Below are 20,830 nucleotides of genomic sequence, written 5' to 3' on the forward strand. Positions count from 1 at the left end.
CTGTTTTTTATCATTACAAAAAATAGTAGGAAGCGCAACGGAGCATGAGAGGATCCTATGGCTTATCTTTATATATATATATATTTGGTGAAGGCTTATCTTTATATTATGCATCTAGTTTTCATATATTGTGCATTTAGTTTTTATTTATTTCTTTTTATAAATTTAAATTGATTTTAATTTTAAATCTTAATAAATTAAAGATATTTTAATATTATTGTAATTTTAATCTACTCCTATATTATAAATATTTTAAATAAGCATACACAACTTATCTCAATTTGACATTCCAAAAAAAATCTTGCTATACTCTCAAACCACTTCCTTTATATTGGGATACTTCTTATATATATATATATATATAGTAGTCCACTCTTTCATCTTTATTTTTAAATTGAATTTTAATTATTTTGTTGAGAAAGGATCAATAATTAAAATAATATTATATTATAATTTAAATTATTTATTGTAAATCTAAATTTAGTTTATACGTTTAAGAATATTTATTTATTATAAGTTTTAATTATAATATCATTTATATATTTGAAAAGAGTGTGAACATATAGTTTCTGTGTACTTTCTTGCCTTCTACTGTTTTGTAATTACATGAAGGGAATGTTGGTTGTGGATTTTTGGCTTAATAAATAAAGCCAAAGGGAATGTGGGCACATTTTATTTTGATTGAAGTTGAGGTGCAGCTAGATAGAAATGAAAGAAGAGAAGAGAGGGGACCATCATGGTTCATGGATTGGGCACACAAGACATTATAGCAGTAAATGCCAAGAGGCACCACTTCTCACTTCCCCTTCACACACAGAAACCTGTGAATTCTGATTATGTGGCATCAAAATGCTGCATTTCACTCTTCTCTCTTTTCTTACCCCAACTTCAACTCAACATTCTCATTCATTTACCCTTCTCTTTTAATCAATATGTATAAATAAAAGAAAAACAAAAGGGACAGGTAAGAAAAAAGATAAATCAGGCTCACAGTTTGTTGTCTTGCTCACGGTATGTGTCTTTCTTTGCCACTTTTGCTTAGCCAGTCATCAAGTCATGGCTTCTCATTCCTTTCTTAATTTGCAATGCCTGTATTAGTAGTTGCCGCTTCCTTCCTACCTTCATCCAACTTTTATCACGCTTTTCTTGTGTGTATAGACAGGATCCCCATATTATATTATGCTCAAATTTTGTATCTATCTTTTTTCTTAAATATACTCAAATTTTAATATGACTCTACACTTATCTAGTTTCTATTTCTAATAAGAGAGATATACCCAAATTTTCTGACACTATAAGAATGTAGCTTCCATAAATTCTCATCATGGCCCAAAAAATAGTGTCTTTAGAGAAGTTGGAACAAGGCACGGGTTTGAAGCTTTATGGATCATGAAAAGCTAGTTAGTCCATGAAAATTTTTGAGAAAGAAAAGAAAGGAGAAACATTTTTCTTTTTTTTTTTTAAATGAAATGGAGGCATTGAATGAAAGATCTCTTGCGAGAGTGATTTCGCATAGAGTCCTTCAAATGGGAATCTCATTCCCATGTCAGATTTGTGTTGTGGGGTTTCTTTGTGAAGTCTGTCTTGCCTCTTTCATCTTGGCTGCTCTCACTTCCTTTGGCACTTTACAGCTTGATCGATTTTCATTCTCAACCATGTCAATGCTTAATTTGTCTTGGAACTCTGATCTCAATAACAACATCAGTGAGTTAATTTCCATCTCACCATTACTATAAGTCTATAATTATTACTTTAATTTTATGTCTCTGTTACCTTTTGAAGTTTATTAATAGAGTAGGAGCAATTCAATATACTTTCATTCCTTAGTAACTGGTTTAACAAGTCAAACGTAATTTTTACCAAAATTGTGCACAAAAGAAAAGCAAGGATCAAACAATTTCTCATTACATTTTTCTTCTTCTTTTTTGCTGAGTCCCTACCGTTTTTCCTAAATTGAATGCAAATAATTATTAAATTCAGTTGAAACTTTAAGGACACTGAAATAAGCTTGATGAGTATGACTTTTATGACTTGTAACCGAAGCAACTTATAATTATACTAATGTTTATGCACTATGCACATTGTTTTGCTTTGCATAATCACTACTACAATAAGAACAATCTTGCATACACCAACTGTATATAATACTATCATACACATAAAACTGGTCACTTTAATGTAGTAACCCTTTAAACAATTTCATTACCATTATCATTATGGGTATATAAGTATATTAAATTAACTTAACAGAGAATATCTTTTTCTTTGGCCTTCTTATGGTGACAAGAACAGACTGCAATTTTAAACCCAAGGAAACAGAGAGATTGACGGATTTGAAGAGCAGGGAAGAGAGAGAGTATTTGCTTTATTCAGCTTGGAGTTGTGTGTTGACTAAATCTGAAAGTGAGTGCTTGCTGAAACTTGGAATTAGTAAGTCCAGTTTGCCTAAATCCCCTCATTTGGAAAACTGCAAGGTGAAAACGCAGCTATATGATTGTCTTGATAAGCGCACAGGAAATCATAGCTTCCCCCCATGGACAAGTTGGAAAGGATTGTTGGACACACACCCTGCTGCTGCAACCACTGAGCAGATTAAGATATTAAGGCGTCAAGCTGTACTTGAGAGTGCTTATCCACCTTGGGTATGTTTCTCAATTATTAGTACTTTATTATGGACTCACTGACATTATTATTTTAGGAAACTATTATCATATTAGTTTTGTATTTAATTAGGATTAGGATTTGATTACTATTGGGTTACAAATGCATTATTATGTAATGGAGTTTTGATATAAATTTAATAAAAATATTAAAAAAAAATCAATTATGCGTTACAAATTCCAACATTTAGGATACAATTGTTATCTGAACAACAGCATGTAAAGAAGATTCATGAACTGCATCATTCAGATCATAAAAAAATGACAATTAGATTTGTATCTAAAAAGAATGTTGCAATTACCTGCCATGATTATTATATAGAAGCTTTTGGCAGATTGCAGGATCTGATGAAGAGAACTATCCTTTAACTAGAAAAGTTCAACGTGACATATGGATCCATCAGCATCCATTAAACTGTAACAACCCGAATGTCAAGTTTCTTCTAGCTGATTGGGAGAGATTACCTGGCTTTGGCATTGGTGCTCAGATTGCTGGAATGTGTGGGCTTCTTGCTATTGCAATCAATGAAAGAAGAGTCCTTGTCACTAACTTCTACAATAGAGCTGACCATGATGGATGCAAAGGCATGATAAATTATTGTGATCAATACTCTGGCACTGTACCATTTTGCGGTTATTGTTCAATTAATTTTGAACAACTTGTGTACAATGTGAACATTGGCTAGAAATTGTTACTGTAACTGACACCTGTGTTCATACAGGATCTTCCCGGTCTAGTTGGAATTGTTACTTCTTTCTAGAAACTTCACTAGAATGTCGTCAACGAGCGTTGGAACTCATGAGAAGTGAAGATGCATGGAGTAAAGGAATTGTGACTACAAAAGAAAATTATACATCAAGGCATATATGGGCAGGACCAACTCCAAGGTAGTCACAACAAAGATGCATGGAGTAAAGGAATTGTGACTTAAAAAATAAAATCACTTAAATATCTTTTTAAATTCTGATATATATATCTAGGAAGCGATGCAAGAGACCAAGGTCGCTTTGGAGAAAATCGTGAACGTTAGGTTAAGCGCTGCAGCAATCCGCGGAGTTCAATTCGGGTGTTAAGGATGGTTGCGGCTGCTTCTCAGTCATCTTGCCTACTTTTCCAAGTCATGCAACCCTATGTTGCATGACCAGAAGGGAGATCAATAACAGGGCTTGTCATGAAAATGAAATTTGTCCTCACTATATCAGTAATCTCCACTGAATCAGCAATGCTATAATCTGCATCTCCCTTAGTCTTTTCACTCCCACCTAACCTAGAACCTAGGATAGTTAGAGGTTTAGGATCAAGACTAGCCTCAGCCATGATCTCCTCGCAACAGGTCTCGGAAGCCCACGGTGGTGGCGGAGTGGGGGCCCACCGAGGATCGGCGTCAGCGGAGACGCAGAGGACGCAGAAGTGGTTGAAGGCAACTGGGCGGAGGAGGAAGTGGTCACGGAAGAAGGAGATGACCTTCGATATTTTGATTTATTTATTTTACTTAAAAATCTTCAGAAAATTTAAATTTAATTTTAAAACAAATATTAAAAGGTTTTGAGTCGTCACAAATTACATCAGATATCATGGAGCGGATAGAAGAAAATTTTTATCAGATGCAAAATTTGAATATATATATCAGGCAGCATATTTAATTCAAAGAAAATTATACATCAAGGGTTTTTACTCTTTCATTGTGAATAATGTATGCTGCAGGATATGGGGCGAGCCATGGAACTATTTGCAACCAACAACCGATATAAATGGAAGTCTGGTGGCTTCTCATAGAAAACTGGATAGACGATGGTGGAGAGCACAGGTACACTCCGATACTTTTTTCCTCATTTTAGCAATTTGCCTCAACAACAATCTTCACTTTTATTCTTGTTTCTTCACTTACTTTCATTATTTAATGTTGTTGCCATAAATAAATATTGGTAATATTTTCAGGCTGTACGTTACTTAATGAGGTTTCCAACTGAGTACACATGCAATTTATTGAATGAAGCCCGGCATGCTGCCTTTGGAAAAATAGCTGCGGAAATGGTTCTTGAAAGTCCGGCTGAAGAATGGCCTGAGGTAAACTTTGGATACAGAAAGTAGAGAAGAAACATACATGAATATGCTCTACATCTATATACCTATGGGAAGAATGAGAAGGGGGTATTAGTTTGGAAATCTACCTAATTTTCCATTCAAGATAATTGGGATGATTACATGATAATTCTGATGATAGTATGGAAATTTTCATGTAAATTGACCTTTAACTTGAACTCGGTGATCAAAAGCATGAGATTGTATGAAAACTGTGTTCTTGAAAATTACTTATGGTGATGTCTTAGGAAAATAGGAACAAGTCAGGGTCTGGCATTGAAGAATATGTGTGGTCCAATCACAAGCCATGGATCCCTAGGCCTCTTCTAAGCATCCATGTAAGGATGGGAGACAAAGCGTGTGAAATGAAAGTGGTTGAGTTCGAAGAATACATGCAACTTGCAGACCGGATCAGGAGGCATTTCCCAAACCTTAATAGCATATGGCTGTCCACAGAGATGCAGGTACTGCAACTATATATGTTGGATTTTTCAGCTTTCTTATTCATCATAATACTTGTTAATCGATTTGATTTGATTTCAGGAAGTCATAGACAAAATCAAAGAATATTCTGGTTGGAACTTTCACTATACTAAGGTAAGACGCCAAGGTAGGACTAATGTGTCAATGGCGAAGTATGAAGCTAGCTTGGGGAGGGAGAGCAGCACTAATTACCCACTGGTTAATTTCATGATGGCTGCTGACTCTGATTTTTTCGTTGGAGCGTTGGGATCTACTTGGTGCTTCCTCATAGATGGAATGAGAAATACTGGGGGAAAGGTTATGGCTGGCTATTTAAGCGTTAACAAGGACAGATTTTGGTAGGGTCTGTAAATTAGAGCTAGTCAACGAATATGTTGTCTATATGATATTAATGATACAATGTAAAATAATTTAATTTTGTTGTACGTAGTATTATTTATCATTGTACATGCCATAAATAGCACAACATGATAACGAATCTATTGAAAATAATTAAAGAACAAAAATCTGGAACTTGTTCTGTATCCATTATTATTATTTCAGTTGCGCATGTTTTATGCTAGTTCCTGGGACTGGGAGATTTGTAGACGATTCGTGAAACAATGAATTTAGCTTATACCACGCAACTTTCAATTCAATCATAAATCCTTTTAAAACATCCAAAATCTTGAAACAGTTAAAACTGGAGATTACCACTCACGAAAATGTAAAAATCGATAATCATCGACATAGGTGTAGATACAAATAGTGGTATCTAAGGACAACTAGAATGAAGCCAAGCGAGATCTAGGGAGCAAAACACCCTTGCTCTTCAATTCCTCTTCACTGGCAATACAGCAATTTATAGAAGACAAAGCTTTCTTCGTGATACGAGGAAAAAAATAAAGGCACCTTTTCCTTAACTAATAACAATTGGTTGCCCGAGAAATTTCTAGTAAATTCTTGGACAAACCCTCCAACATAGAACTGTAATGTCAGTTGTGGCTGTGCACAAAGCAAGACTCTGTCTGGCAACAATTATCAAAGCCCCAATTTTACCCAGAGATACCAACCCACGATATTACTGTTCTTCTTCTACGTCCTCGGTCCTCTGATGCTGCACTCCATCTCCACCTTTTGCCGCTGTCTGCTTCTTATGTTTCTTGCTTTTGGCTTTCTTCGCCTTCATTCTGCGTTTCTTCTCATTGGCATCCACCCATTTGTAGTCCGCAGGTATGCTGAAAGGATCAACTTCATCCTTATATCTGTGACTATCTGAGTCACTGGACTGCCCCCCACGACTTCCTTTCATCCATGAAATCCATGAACCAGAACCCTCTGATTCCTTGGATTTGGCATCATAGAAATGAGCTGGGCTGGAAAGTGGAGTTGAAAACTCCTCTACTGGCTGAAGCTCCTCAAATTTCGTAAAAGTGACAAGCACCCGAATAGTAGGAACTATTGGGATAGCGACCTGAGTACCAGATGTTATTAGCATTAAAACCAGAAGCTTTTATAAAAAAAAAACAAGCATGGATGCTGAAACATGCCACAAGACAGACAGTGACAGATAAGTAGAATTTGGGCATAAATTGCACCAACATTGATTTCTTCGTAAAAAATTGATTTCTTGGCACGGTTTAAAATAACAATTAACAGTACAGAAGTATCATGTGATGATTTTAATTACTCAAAGAGACACCTACAATCTACTCATGCTGAACTATCAGCACAAGAATCATAACATAATAAAAATAAACTCATGTCAGTCAGAATCTCATCAAAGATGTGAAATTTGAGCATCTCACCAGCTTCAGGAAAAAATCAAATGTTCATCAATCATCGGATATGTGTATATATAAGCCAATGTTGTCAAAATCACGTGTAAGATTGTAAAATTGCACAATCTTACGTGTTTTGGAGGGGCTCTCTGTGCTGAAACAGAGCTAAAATCTAGTGTTCCCCAGTGCTGCTGAAACAGAACTGTGATCATAAATTGGTATGATCAGAGATTCAGAGTGTTCTCGCCAATCTAGCTCAACATCGTGGCAGCAGCAATTTTTTGCAAGACAATTTTGGCTAATGCAGCTGGGTTTCACAAGTCGAGTTTCACAACCCAGTTTGCAAAAAACATATAAATAGATAAACAAATAACTTCAATATTAGGATTCCCTCATTTGTGTCCTACTCTCTTGGTCTCTCCCAAGATGTACTTTGTCTTCATATGCTCAAATTTCTCCCATTCCCGCACTCCTAGCTCTTTCTCTCTACTATCTGCCTTCTCTCTGTATGTTGACTTTGGCCTTCTCCATTCTGACTTCAGCCACCTGTGTTTCTGGTCTTAGCCTTGGGTGTTTACTTCGGCCATCTGTGTCTCTGCCTTGTCTATCTGCTGATTTCACCCATCTGCAACTGCATTTTGGTCTTGGATTCTGACTTCAGGCCATTTGTTTGTTTGCCTTGTATTCTGATTCCAACCTCTCTAGTTATCAGGTCTCTCTTCTCTGAGTTTTGGTGCTTTCAGTACTTATTATGACTTGTACATGAATTTATGGGTATGAATATTCAAATTTAAGTTTACCTGTTTAGTTAAATAATGTGATTTTGATGTTATTATTTTTTATGCACACATATATGCTTTAAGTATAATTTTGCATTTTCTTTCAGTATGGTTCTAAGATCTGCATTACAATCATGTTATTTTAGCTCACTTACTCCCTAAAAAAAACAGCTACAGGTAATATGAGCATGCTGTACTGTAAGAGTGCAGAGCAACAGTGCATAAAAAACAAAAAACTAATGGGTTATGGTATTTAGATTACCTTGACAGGAAAAGTTCCATGAGGAAGCTTTGTTGTCAAAAGCTCTCTGAGTCTTCTAATAGCCTTAACCTTATTTGCTAAGATGTCAAGCAGAGGCAGCAGCTCATCAGTTTTCAGAGGAAAGTCTGGCGTCAACCACAACACAGGTCTTAAACCCTTTTTATACTCACTCTCATTCTTTGACTCATTGTTGTTTGCTCCTTTTTTCTTCTTCTTTTTAATGTTTTTATCTTTTCCCTTCCTAGAGTCTACACTATCCTCCCTCAGAAAGTCAGATGCTAACTTCGGCTGATCAGCTGATCTCTGATTGCTACCTTCTGAGCCAAACCTGGAATTTTTCTTCACAGCTTTGGAATCCTCAGGATCATCACTGCTACTCTTCAAACTTTTCTTGTTCCAACCAAACCAGCTCTTCTTTTCTTTAACCACACCATTGGCTTCAGAATTCTCACGGGAAGCTGCAGAACCATTTTCTTGACCATCAAAGGCTCCATGTTCCTCATCCTCATAAGTACCATCAGAGTTCCCCATATGCAGTGCAGAATCTAATTGCATTCTTTCCTCTGCAGTCAATACATCATCATACTCATCATTGTTTTCCCCATTCATCATGCTTTCTCCATCCTCCACGGCAAAAAGCTCTTCATCTGTCATAGCACCTGGAACCCGTCTTGACTTCACACTAACCATCACATGAAGCATGTCATAAACTTTTGCCTTCCAATTCCCAACCATCTCAGTCTTCTCCTGACGCCTCCAATTTAAATGGGGAACAAGTTCAGCCTGAGTAACATCAATACCTGGTCTATACATATTTGTCTGAGACATCAAGGAAACTTCATGAGCAACTTCAGACTCTGTTGGCTGTGTACCAGCTCCTTCCAAAGCATTCGTGATTTCCTTCTCCTTATGAGAAAGAGCAATCAAAGAACCAGGTGGCAGAGTAAAATTACCCTCCTCTGCAACATAGCCCTCACCGAGGAACAAAAAAGTCTGGTCCGATCGCTGGATGCGTAAGCCATCAAAACCAGCAAGGGTCATATCAGCACGGAGATTAGACCCACGCTTCCAAATCCGATAAGTATCTGAAGGAGCTATTCGCCCAATAAAAGGAATGACAGAGCTTTCAAAATGAAAACTTATCTCCATATAAAAATCACGAATTCGAGATGCTGAAGCGACGATGCGGGGAAGTCTACGACACCATTTAGCCCAAGCCAGAGGTTGATAGTGCCGTGCAATAATCATGGCAATCGCTTCCTCTCTGGTGCACACTGCTTCTTGGAGAGCACTCCAACCATGTTCATTCTGCAGACTCCAATCCGCACCAGCAGCCATCAAAATCTCAGCAGAGACTGGATCCCGGAGACGCACAGCAAGGTGAAGAGGAGTCTCCCTACCAGGAACGTCACGGCAATCAATAACAGTAGAGACCTCATCAGCTTGAAGTTCAGAAGCAATAGATTCTACTTCTGTGGTGACCTCACCAGCCTTAGCAAGCCTAGGCAAGGCAGAAACAATGTGCCTTAGGGCAGCATGGTCACGCCTGGCAACTGCCAAGTGAGCAGGGCTGTGTACGTATTTACTTAAATCTTCCATCGTTTTGTCTCCCACCTCTCTCTTATCCCTTCTCCCCGCTCCTAGGCTACTGTCATGAGTGATTCCATTGGCTTCCATGGTCCGTAAATCTTGAGTTACAAAGCAGATACAGCATAGGCTGCACTCATACCTTGGCCTTGCCTTAGACAATCAAATCAACATTTTCCATGGCTCCAATGACAAAGGGAAAGCCACCAAAATGGGTAAACCGAGTTTATTTGTAGCCCAAATTCGAACCCTCCCCTCCCCTGCCACAATGAACGAACCTCTACTATCAACTTGCCAGAAATTACTTCACTGCACTGGCATTAACGACTTAGAAACAAGAACACGACTTAGAAACAAGCAAGATTTCGAGAACTGTTTTTGGTCCAAATTCCCGAGTCCAAGTATGCAGGAAGCCGATCCAATCAAATCTGCAAACAAAGCAAGTCTGAGCCTAAACCACCCAACAAAGGTTCACACATGGAGCGCCAAGATTTACAATTAAAGCCACTCAGCACCTGTTCATTAAACAAAACTTCTCGAATTATAACCGCATACAGAAGGAGAAAAAAACGTTGTAAAACCTAAATTAAAGACACAAAGAGGATTGAGCAAGTAGAATAACAGAGAAAGAAAAACAAAATAAGAAATACGAAGGAAAAGAACAGAATACGATTGGTGTGGTGGCATGAAATAAGGAAAGAGAGGAAACAAGAATCAAAGACCTGGCGAGGGCGAGAGAGCGGTTGGGATCCCAGTTGATCGTCTGGAGGGTTGCAGGAGAAGCTTGCGCTGGTGAGAGGTTAGGGTTCTTCGTTCAGCCAAACAAGTTCATACTCGCACACGCATTCGCGAATTGAAATTGAAATTGAAATAGGAAGAGAAAGAGGAAAAGGATCGGACGGTGGGAATGGAATGGGAAAGATGAGATCGAAGGGTGAGGATGGATGGGACCATTAATGCTGACAAATGACAACACGACTCAAAAGGAATCGGTCGCGACTCGGTCCTCCTCTGACTCGGAGGTCCCTCCCCAACACCCCGCTCACTGCTGTTTAATGCGCCTCTTTGCTCTTTACTTCTTTTTTTATTATTTACATATGAATGGAAACAAATTCAATATAAATTAAACAATATTATGGCTAATCTGTATTTTAGTCTTTTAATAGATTATTCATTTAACTTTTAATTGTTGTGGTTAGATTCTTTAATTTCTTTAATTAAAATAATTTTTTTCATTTAAATATCTTAATTTTATTTTTTGATGAAGGCTAGGGTGGACAACTGTCAAAGGTGATCCACCATGTACCAAAATTATCAACAAAAACAAAATAAAATAATGATGAGTTCTAGTTTTTTTTCATATATGATATATGATTTTACTCCTTACATAACCTAAATTAATTGACATGAATTTATTCTTATTGAGTGTAAAATTTAAATATACGACTACATCCAAAAAAAATTACAGTTAATAATTGTCCTATTCAACTCCAACATATATATATATATATATATATATATATATAATTGTTTCTGTTTAAAAAATATTTGTATTTCTTCGTCCATTACAACAGTTTTACAGGGCAACATCATTCACCCCTAGTTACTGGCTTCACAAAAGTTATATCATCATGAGCCATCATTTTTAATGTATGCGTACGTTGAAATACTCGTTTGCAAGAATTTCGGTCGAGGGTGGCTACCATTTCAATTTTTCAATGATACAAAAATTTGAAACATAAAAAAATATAAAATTTTGAGGAAACTTAATATTTTTTTCATCCAAACGTAAATTACATTAACACAATACTTCAACTATGGAAAGTTATATCAGAATTATCACTGTGAAAATAAGGAATTGAATTATAACATTATTTTAACTGAAGGGAATTTTTTTATAATTGAAAATCTACTCGTTACTTTTAACTTTAATAAAATTAAATTAATCTTGTTTTCAATGACTAATTCGATACTACTTTCGTAAAAAAAAAATCGATACTACTTTTCAATGATTAAAAGAATAAATCACTGCCTTATAAAAGACCAAATTAATAAATAAAAAAGAAAATTGATAATACTAATTATTATTGTTTTTGTGGACGAAGATTTTTCACTAGTTTTGGTGGAAACAACTTTATATGGATATTATGATTATAAAAAAAATTAGAGAACCCCCCTCATTATTTCCTTACATTTTTTGTATAGATAAAAGTTTGCTTCATGAATCTCAAGTTGCAAACTGAGTTACATCTCAAAAGATTGATTTCAAGGATCAATTTCTTTTCAGTCTTTTTCTAATGTTTTCTCAAAATAAATTCGATGGCAACTCCCTATTTTTTATCAATAAAGTTTTTTCAGTTCAATGTTGATCCTATATGTAATAGTAATTGTTGTTGTTCTTGTTTATTAGCAAAAAATGCTAGCCAGTTGTCCTCCCCATTTTAAGCTAAATTGGGGTGAAAGGAAAAGAGTGATAGGAAGAAAAATATAATAAATATTGTGATGAGAAGAAAATAGACAATTAGGGAAAAAAAAGATGAAAATGAAATAAAAAAAGAAAATAAATGTATATTTATAATATTCTTTCACAACAAACATGATATAATGAAAAAATTAATCTTTTTGAATGTTTCTCAATATCTTAAGAAATTAATCCCTAGTGTTCGGATAGGAAATATTTGAGTTAGAAGAAAAAAGATCCTAAGCCCGTGGGTTTTATATCAGTCAGCACGGAATCAATTTACAGAATGCTGTCCCATTTTGCTTCCTACCACGATCCGACAAGTTTGGGTGCCCAATTTTTGCTTCATAGCAAGCATGGATGGCTTCTTAAACCGTTCTTGGTCCCCTCACTCCCCATAGGCATAGTTGCATTCAATAACATGTTTTATTTCCCACCGGCACCCACAAATATATTGTCACTGAGATATAGAAATTAAAGAAAAAATGGTACAAGATCCTTGTGTCTGGTTAAAGTACAATAATAAGAATCAGAAAATAAGTACAAGAGCCAACAAAGCATAGGCAAAGGAGAACTATGATAAGTATTGAAAACTATGACCTATTTAAGAAGAAAAAAAACTAAATAAGCTTTTAAAAATAATATTTAACTTGACCTATTTAAACAAGCTTCACTTTTATATGAGTATTGTATAAGTTCTTCGTGAACACCCAAATTTGTTAAGGTAATCAAATAAAAAATACAAAAAACTGAGAAAAATTTAAATAAAAAAGACTAAAAGAGCAATGAATATATAGCAAAAAATAGAAAAATACAATAAAAACAAAAAGGGCAAAAGTCAACAAGTCATATAGTATATGCACAAAACTAAAGAAAAAAGTGCAAGTTTCAATATGGGCATCAGGAAACAAAAGCTCAATTTGGTGAAGTTTGATTTCTGTAACCACCGATGGCTTATTTATGGCTACTGCTTCAACTCACATAAAGGAAACAAGTACTGGTCTGATGGTGCAGAGAAAATGCAATCAATGCTGAATCCCCAGTCTTCATGATTTTTTATGCTGAATCCATTTTATTCACTTTTATCTTTTTGGTTTATTTGTTACTTAGTATTTATTATTGGATTATGGTATAATTTATTTTTTTTATCACGATTTCAACCATAATAAATAGTGATAAAATCAGTTTAGAGATAAAGAAAACAGAATTGAACATATTTACTTACGTTATAATAAATTAGAATATAGAAACTTAAAAGGTTAGACTATCAATTTTCTTATTCTCTTAGATATTGTCAATATCATACCTAAAACTTGTTCTTTTAGCTTTTTAAAAAATATTATATGTTCTTTCTCCTTTAGATTTATATTTCACGCACTATCTTTACAGATTAATCTCTCAGTGATTCCAAACTGCTATTTTTTATCTGTATATTTAGAAATATTTATTTCTTATAAATTTTAATTATACTATAATTTAATATTAAAAGTATTTGTCTATTATATATTTTAATTTATCTTATGAAATTAAGGCTAAGAAATTAGATGAGTATAAAATCCGAATATTTGGATTTTTTTTGAAATTTTAATTTTCGATTATTTTCTTTTTCGTCCATAATGCGCCATTCTCTTTAGGATCCCACTCATCTCTTTCATATTATTGTCTCATCGATAGAAAAAAATAATTGTTAATTAAATATCTTTAAAGATATTTTCAATATATTTTTATTATAAGAAATAATTTATATTTAGCAGTTATCAATATTTTTTGGATGTTTTAATCTTTTCTTTTCATATCTACAAGTCGTAAATAATAAAAATATCAATTCTTATCACTTAAGTAAAAAATAACTGTTAAATAAATATTTTTAAAGATATTTTTAATATATTTTTATTTAAAGATATTTTTAAAAATATTTTCAATATAACAGTTACTATTCTTTAAAATTTTATGTCTATTGTATAAGATAGATTTATCAATTATTTTTTTATTGTGTTTTTTAGTTTATTTTAATACTACTAACTAATTTTCTTATTTTTTTAATTAATGAACATAACAAAAAAAATATGAACAACACATAAATTTAACTACAAAAATACATATAAAGTAACTAAAAAATTATACTCTAATTTTATCCAATTTTTTTATTTTTCTTTAAAAAAATAAAAAACAAAATAATAAAATTTAATTTAATAAATAAGTAATTTTAAAACTAATTAAAAAATTATATAACATAATATTTTAAATTAAAAAAAAAAACAAAAAGAAGAGAGAAAGTCTCACCCAGTATATATGAGAATTAAATTACAATATAATATTGGGAAAAAATAACAGAGAAAGTATATTTACGGAAAAAAAAAACTTTTATTTTGTATATACCGAAAAACAATGTATTAGTATTAATATTAATTAATACTAACAAAGATACTTAGTCCAAATCCAATGGGACACATCACACATGTACTGTAGACCTTAGTTTGCCTTCGTTTATTTGCAGGGTCTTGATACAGTGCACACGCTTTACTTGACGTCATCTTTTGGTTTTGGTCTTTCTCTATTCCCTATTTAATTTAATTGATTACAGTAACTTATTTTTCCAAAAAGATACTATTTTTCCTTCAAGTTCAAGCAACAGTGTATGTAACCATTGTGAGCGTGACACCCTCTCTGCACCCTAAAATGGCCAAGAACATAGAAAAGTCAATTGTTCCAAAAGAAGAAGAAGAAGAAGAATCAGGGGAGGAGTGGTGTTTTGAATGCAAGGATGGTGGACAAATGGTCGTTTGTGATCACAAGTGAGTCTTTTTCTTTTTTTTCTCCACCAAAACCGGTTACTTACTTTGGTGCTAATTAATCTATGGGTATCAACATTTCAGCGATTGTGGAAAAGTTTATCACCCGGTCTGTGTTAACAAGGACGATTCTTTTTTTGACATTGCAAAATATTGGGTTTGTGGTAAGTTCGTTGGATTTATTGATAATGTATTACTTTCTCACCTTACTAACCCATATGTGAGGTTTAGTGATAGAAATATGAGAGTAACGTTTTGCATGCATTGGGATTTATGTTTTTGATCCATCATGTGCGGAGGGGATAAGTTTATTTGCCACATTCCTTTGTTTCCCACTGAATATTTCCAAGTTTTGTAGTCAGTGTTCTCTTTTGGGGAGTGATTAACTGTAGTGAGAGCTTTATGCAAATATAGTTTAACTTATAGTGATGTGCTTTTCTTTCTGTGTTTTTCAATTTCAGGTCGGCATTTTTGCTTCGACTGTAATGAACGTTCTAAGTTTCATTGTATTAGCTGTCCAAATGGTGTGTGCAGAAAGTGCTTTGCTGCCTCTGATTTTACGGTTGTTCGAGGGGTAAAAGGCTTATGCATTGACTGTTCGGAGCTTGCGGTGATTATAGAACGAAATTTGGACCATGACTCCGAGGGGGTAGGTGTGATAACATGAATTTGAATAGTTCTTAACAAATTTACTTGTTACACGAACCAGGAATCTCCCTGCTATTGGGAGTTTAACACATTCACGCTGTGGACTAGTTGTAACTGTTGGATGAAGATCAGATGGATCATATTTTTCTCTTAAATCAAACTTAAAATATGTAAATGGAATTTAAACCGCTCAATCTTCATCCAACAGTGATGATTCACGACTGTGTGAATGCACTGAATCTGGTTCCCTTGTTATACCCTTGCTTCTCTTACTATAACTGCACGTAATTTACTTATCTTTACTTCAACAAGATCCTTATCTTTACTTCAACAATATGTTAAATATTTTAAACATTATTTAACAAATTCCTAAAATCTAAATTATTCATTTTCAAGCTGGAGACATGCAAATACCATTATTTATTAGAGCGAAAAAGGAAATAAAAAATAGGGGATAATGGTGTGAAGACAAAGATTTGGGTGATGTCAGCATTATAATTTTGTGGAAGCTAAAGATATTTTCAGTTTTTAAATGTAAAAATAATGTGCAACATTGGGGATTTTGTACTGCGGAAACATAGCTTAAATCTTGTAGTTAAAGTGAAAGTGGCTGGTTAAGTCATTGTGCTACAGATGAGTATAGAGCCAAAATTGTGGAGTCCATTTTTTTGCTGTTGGAACAGCTAAACTGATTTAATCAGATTGGTAGTACATGTATTGCTTATCCCTGTTCTTTTTATGTTCAGCTTATTTTTAAAGAGAGATATCTTTATATTGTCCTTTAAAAGTTGATTGTTCATTGCAGAACAAAATAACCTTAGATGACACAGAAACATATGAATATCTATTCAAGGAGTATTGGGACATTATTAAGGTAAAAGAAGGATTGACTAGTGGTGATATCCTTGCTGCACTGCCCAACTACAAAAAGGGTAAACAAATTCCGCATCATAAACAAATTTGTAAAGGTGAAGAAGAAAAGCAAACTGATTTGATGTCACAGGTTATTGATGAAGATTATAAGCCAGATGAAGATTATAAGCCAGCCAAACGTAAGAGGTACAATTCAGAGGTAAAAGACGGATTGACTTGTGATGATATCTTTGCTGCACTGCCCAACTACAAAAAGGGTAAAAAAATTGTGCATCATAAAAGAATTTGTAAAGGTGAAGAAGAAAAGAAAAATGATTTGATGTCATGGGAATGGGATGTTGTTGAAGATTATAAGCCAGCCAAACAAAAGGGCTACAATTCAGAGGTAAAAGAAGGATTGACTGGTGATGATATCTTTGCTGCACAGCCCAACTACAAAAAGGGTAAAAAAATTCTGCATCATAATTTTTTTTGTAAAGGTGAAGAAAAGAAAAATGATTTGATGTCATGGGAATCAAATATTAATGAAGATTATAAGCCATCCAAAAGGAAGGGGTACTATTCAGAGACAAAAGAAGGATTGACTAGTGATGATATCTTTGCTGCACAGCCCAACTACAAAAAGGGTAAAGATTTTCTGCATAATAAAAAATATTGTAAAGGTGAAGAAGAAAAACAAAATGATTCGATGTTAAGGCATAGTGATGAAGATTATAAGCCAGCCAAACAGAATTTAGAGGAGTTTGAGGGATGGGGATCAAAACTTCTCATTAGCTTCCTTGCATCCATTGGGAAATGTGAAAGTGAACCATTAACGCAATGTGATGTAAATTCTCTCATACATGAATACATTAAGGAGAAAAATCTTCATCACCCTGAAGATAAGGGGAAGTTCCTCGCTGATGAAAGGTTGTTTCCTATATTTAGAAAGAAAGTTATGCCAAAAAGTCAGATATATCCTCTACTGGAGTTTCACATTGCCAAGAAGTTGGATGATTCATCTGTGGAGAAAAAAGATGAGAAAATAGAAAACAGTTCTACAGACAAGCATGTCAATGATCAGAAAACAAGCATGGGAAGCAGACTATCAAGTTTAATTGGAAAACCTCCATTGAAAAAGGGATCTTTTTTTATCAAACATAGCCGCTTTGTGTCCATTACTGCCAATAATATAAACCTCATTTACCTAAAACGAAGTTTGGTGCTAGAGTTATCAAAACAGCCTGAAAGTTTTGTGGTTAAGGCTGTTGGAACTTTTGTCAGAGCCAAAGTGGATTCCAATGATTCTAGGCAAAGGAAGTCTTACCATCTCTTGAGAGTTCTAGGTACAAAATTACATACAGATCTGATACTGTGTGCTCACCACTTTTTTTCTCTACTTTTGTTAAGTTACTTTATATTTCTTAATGTGGTTCTATGCATATCTTAAATGATTGACTTGTTTAACTTATAGGTGTTTTCTTTGATGAAATATCAAATGGAACTCTCTTGCAAGTTTCCTTCATGGATAAGGCTGTTCCCATTTCTGAGCTGTCAGATGAAGACTTCACAGAGGTAAATGACTTGCAATGAACCTATTATTATTTTCCCAGAGTCAATTATGAACATTTCCAATGCAACTATGCATTGGAAATTATATGGTTATTACATTAACTATGGATTCTGTCGCTGTCCTAGAATACATTATAACCAATTGTGTTACCTTGCTTACAGCAAGAATGTGAGGATTTGCAGCAAAAAGTGAAAGCCGGCTTGCTCCCAAAATTAAGTGTTGTAAGTTGTTTCATACATAAAGAACAACTGTTTTATCTTTTGAAGGACACAACTATCAGAAATAGGAATTAAAAATCTAAAAATTAGTGTAATTGGAAACCATATTTCTGCTACTTATTCTTGTATTGATTTTTTGTCTGTGTAGTTTACAGTCAGTTCCTGAATGTATCTTGTCATAGCTTAGAAAATGGGATTTAACTACTTTGTTTTCCCCATTGGCGTTTGGCAGGTGGAGGTTCAAGAAAAGGCTGAAATTCTTCACGAGGATATAACAAAACACGTAAGGATCCCTGACTCTATGCTTAGTGAACATTTATCTTTGTTCCACTACTGGATCGAAAATTTCTGATCAATAACTAATTTAGATTCACTTTCTGGATTGTAGCAATCCAAGATTCAGATATCATTACACCAAATACAGTAGCTAAACCTTTTACTAGAAAAATCAATTATATTTGCTTTTTATATCAGTTTTCTGCAAGAGTTTATAACTTACAGGTTGAAACCTTGACTTTTATTTTCCTTGAGTAACACACAGTTAACAGAATATGGGAAAGAGGGAGCTCCTTTTCTAATTTATCTTGATTGATATAGAAAAAAAGTTAAAGGCACACCCCAATTTTGGAGTGCTTGATAGGAAGAAAAAGACAGATAGAGAGGAAAAATAAAGGAACAGAGAGAAACTGATAGATGCGGCAAATGATAAAATGGGAAATAAAGAGAGATAGGAAAAAAAAATGAAGTGAAAGTGAAATGGGAGAGAAAACAAGCGTATGAATATAATAACCCTTGATTAAAACATTGGCATTTTGTACATGTCACTGGCTTTTACTTTTTCCGCTACATGAATGTGTAACAAAATTCTTGCATTTGTGATTCAGTTTCTTCTACTTTATATGTAATATGAATTATTTTGGTTTTAATATTTGTTATACTGATAGTTTGTAAATGTCATTCATATTTTTCTGACCCACTTTATGAATATGTTCTTGCAGAGGATTCTGACTCGCCTAGTCTATTTGCAAAATCAAATTGACCGTGCAAATCTTAGAGGAAGAAATAGAGAATATCCTTTATATTTTTATATAGAAAGAGTAAATAGTTTATGCATCACCATATAAACAGTTTTTATATTGTCAATCAATTGGAAATCACCAAATATAGTTGGTATTTTTGTTAACTTTCACAATAATTATCTTACAGGTTATACTTATTATAATTGGTTGACAATGTAAATTATTTTTAATAGATAATACAAAGAAATTAAACTAAAAAAAGTAGATCATAATTATTCATAAGAATCCTAGTATCTTATGTGCCTCCTTAACGTGTTGACTATTTGTGCTTTACAAAAATTGAATTACTAGAGGAAAAGGAACAGCTTGAACAATCATGGAAACAAGGAGAACCGTTAAAGAGCAAGCCATCAGTTCGGCCGGAGCTTATTGAGGCAAAATATGATGAAGATTCTGAAGAAGATGACCAATGATTCCTCTTTATTGCTCTAAATTTTTCAGATGGGCTCAATCTTGGACTTAGCTCTTCAATTTCTTAATGTTGTTTGAAAAACTTATAGGTTATTATGTATCAGAAATAAATACCCAGGCACGGTAGATTACGTTATGAGTTCCAACGTATATGGAGCTCGTCAGAAAACCTTATTATATTCGATCATATATGGTTTCTTTGTCTGAAATTATGGAAAGAGATCTGATGATACAATGAGATAGGCGTGGTAAATTTATTTAATTATAATCTCTGGTATTTTAGTTTTAGTTTTTGTAATGTAGAGGATAACTGTAACAAAATCTCTTGCATCTGTTTAAAAAGTTATACTTTATTTCATTAATTAGAGTCCTTAAAATGCTTATTAACTTTTATCTTGAATAGTAATAATTAATAAAATAATAAGGAAAATGTTAGTGTAACAAACATTCTTTAAATATTGATTAAACAATAAAAATAAAAATAAAATATATTTACACATTCATTATAACTTTTAGTAATCTTTTACTAATACCCTTAAAAATACTTTTGACAAAATTTAATTTTTAACAAAGTGTATTATATGTAAGTGTTCTAAATTTTTTAATATTGTATTTAATTGTTAAGGATAAAAAAATTACTGATATGGTCGTAAACTTTTTCTTTGACTTTGTTTTATTTTTTAACTATTTTTTCTCATCCTATGTATATCTTTAATGTAAAATCCGTTGTTAAATATGACCAATAACTAAAACTTAAAGAAAACTAATTTTAATTAAATTTAAACAAAGGAACACCAGTTGATGTGATTGCTTGAGTTTTGCAATTGTGGTCTAAGGTCAATGTTTTGGCAATTGGGATATATATGCATAAATTTGTAGTTCATTAATTAATTTGAAGGCGTAATGATCGTAGTAAAGAAGAGTTTTTCTCCTTGTTTTTTACACACCAAAGTCAACCTTTGTCATGATGATTTGACCTACCTGCAATTTGCCCAAAGAGATACGGAGACACATTATTCTATAAGAAAATCTTGCAGTGCTGCTATTTATTATTCCAGGTACCATGTGCTAGCGCTATTATATATATATAAATGAATAGAAACCTTAAGGTAAAAAAATGAGAATTTTTAAAAAAATATAGGACAAGTATTAATTAATGATAAAAATATTTATCACAAAGAG

The 20,830-nt window shown here is 33.6% G+C and overlaps 3 protein-coding genes across 6 annotated transcripts; 2 read left to right on the forward strand and 1 right to left on the reverse strand.

The window, feature by feature from the left end:
• Positions 1-644: 644 nt before the first annotated feature.
• LOC100802896 (uncharacterized) lies at positions 645-6,746 on the forward strand. Of its 3 annotated transcripts, none has more exons than XM_006577250.4 (9): positions 645-1,011; positions 1,632-1,704; positions 2,293-2,642; positions 2,996-3,245; positions 3,383-3,548; positions 4,366-4,468; positions 4,600-4,728; positions 4,992-5,207; positions 5,287-6,746. In XM_006577250.4, exons 2-9 carry the CDS (start codon positions 1,656-1,658, stop codon positions 5,566-5,568), a joined length of 1,545 nt encoding a protein of 514 aa, XP_006577313.1. In that variant the 5' UTR covers positions 645-1,011; positions 1,632-1,655; the 3' UTR covers positions 5,569-6,746. The 3 variants fall into 3 exon arrangements, with proteins under 3 accessions (XP_006577313.1, XP_040870172.1, XP_006577311.1); XM_041014238.1 differs by lacking the exon at positions 645-1,011 and having other exon boundaries at positions 1,021-1,704; positions 2,293-2,430; positions 2,515-2,642; XM_006577248.4 differs by lacking the exon at positions 645-1,011 and having other exon boundaries at positions 1,021-1,704.
• On the reverse strand, positions 5,923-10,587 carry LOC100804861 (ankyrin repeat domain-containing protein 13C). Of its 2 annotated transcripts, none has more exons than XM_006577247.4 (3): positions 10,337-10,587; positions 8,028-10,042; positions 5,923-6,679 (listed from the first exon to the last, which is right to left on the reverse strand). In XM_006577247.4, exons 2-3 carry the CDS (start codon positions 9,702-9,704, stop codon positions 6,287-6,289), a joined length of 2,070 nt encoding a protein of 689 aa, XP_006577310.1. In that variant the 5' UTR covers positions 9,705-10,042; positions 10,337-10,587; the 3' UTR covers positions 5,923-6,286. The 2 variants fall into 2 exon arrangements, with proteins under 2 accessions (XP_006577310.1, XP_003521769.1); XM_003521721.5 differs by having other exon boundaries at positions 8,028-10,129.
• Positions 10,588-14,693: 4,106 nt separating this feature from the next.
• On the forward strand, positions 14,694-19,910 carry LOC100803428 (uncharacterized). Its single transcript, XM_006577253.4, has 9 exons — positions 14,694-14,870; positions 14,952-15,031; positions 15,329-15,516; positions 16,321-17,713; positions 17,842-17,942; positions 18,102-18,161; positions 18,391-18,441; positions 19,157-19,227; positions 19,512-19,910. Exons 1-9 carry the CDS (start codon positions 14,755-14,757, stop codon positions 19,648-19,650), a joined length of 2,199 nt encoding a protein of 732 aa, XP_006577316.1. The 5' UTR covers positions 14,694-14,754; the 3' UTR covers positions 19,651-19,910.
• Positions 19,911-20,830: the final 920 nt, after the last annotated feature.

The sequence above is a fragment of the Glycine max genome, chromosome 3 (genome assembly GCF_000004515.6).
Source record: "Glycine max cultivar Williams 82 chromosome 3, Glycine_max_v4.0, whole genome shotgun sequence".
Lineage (NCBI taxonomy): Eukaryota > Viridiplantae > Streptophyta > Magnoliopsida > Fabales > Fabaceae > Glycine > Glycine max.

Bases quoted from the DNA above. Each gene is read 5' to 3' on its own strand.
- LOC100802896 (XM_006577248.4), top strand. From the start codon at position 1,470: ATGGAGGCATTGAATGAAAGATCTCTTGCGAGAGTGATTTCGCATAGA. The intron at 2,643-2,995 runs GTATGTTTCTCA...AGCTTTTGGCAG, and splicing joins AGAGTGCTTATCCACCTTGG to ATTGCAGGATCTGATGAAGA. The intron at 5,208-5,286 runs GTACTGCAACTA...ATTTGATTTCAG, and splicing joins GGCTGTCCACAGAGATGCAG to GAAGTCATAGACAAAATCAA.
- LOC100804861 (XM_006577247.4), bottom strand. From the start codon at position 9,704: ATGGAAGCCAATGGAATCACTCATGACAGTAGCCTAGGAGCGGGGAGA. The intron at 6,680-8,027 runs GTAATCTAAATA...TCTGGTACTCAG, and splicing joins ATGGAACTTTTCCTGTCAAG to GTCGCTATCCCAATAGTTCC.
- LOC100803428 (XM_006577253.4), top strand. From the start codon at position 14,755: ATGGCCAAGAACATAGAAAAGTCAATTGTTCCAAAAGAAGAAGAAGAA. The intron at 15,032-15,328 runs GTAAGTTCGTTG...TTTCAATTTCAG, and splicing joins TGCAAAATATTGGGTTTGTG to GTCGGCATTTTTGCTTCGAC. The intron at 17,714-17,841 runs GTACAAAATTAC...TTTAACTTATAG, and splicing joins CCATCTCTTGAGAGTTCTAG to GTGTTTTCTTTGATGAAATA.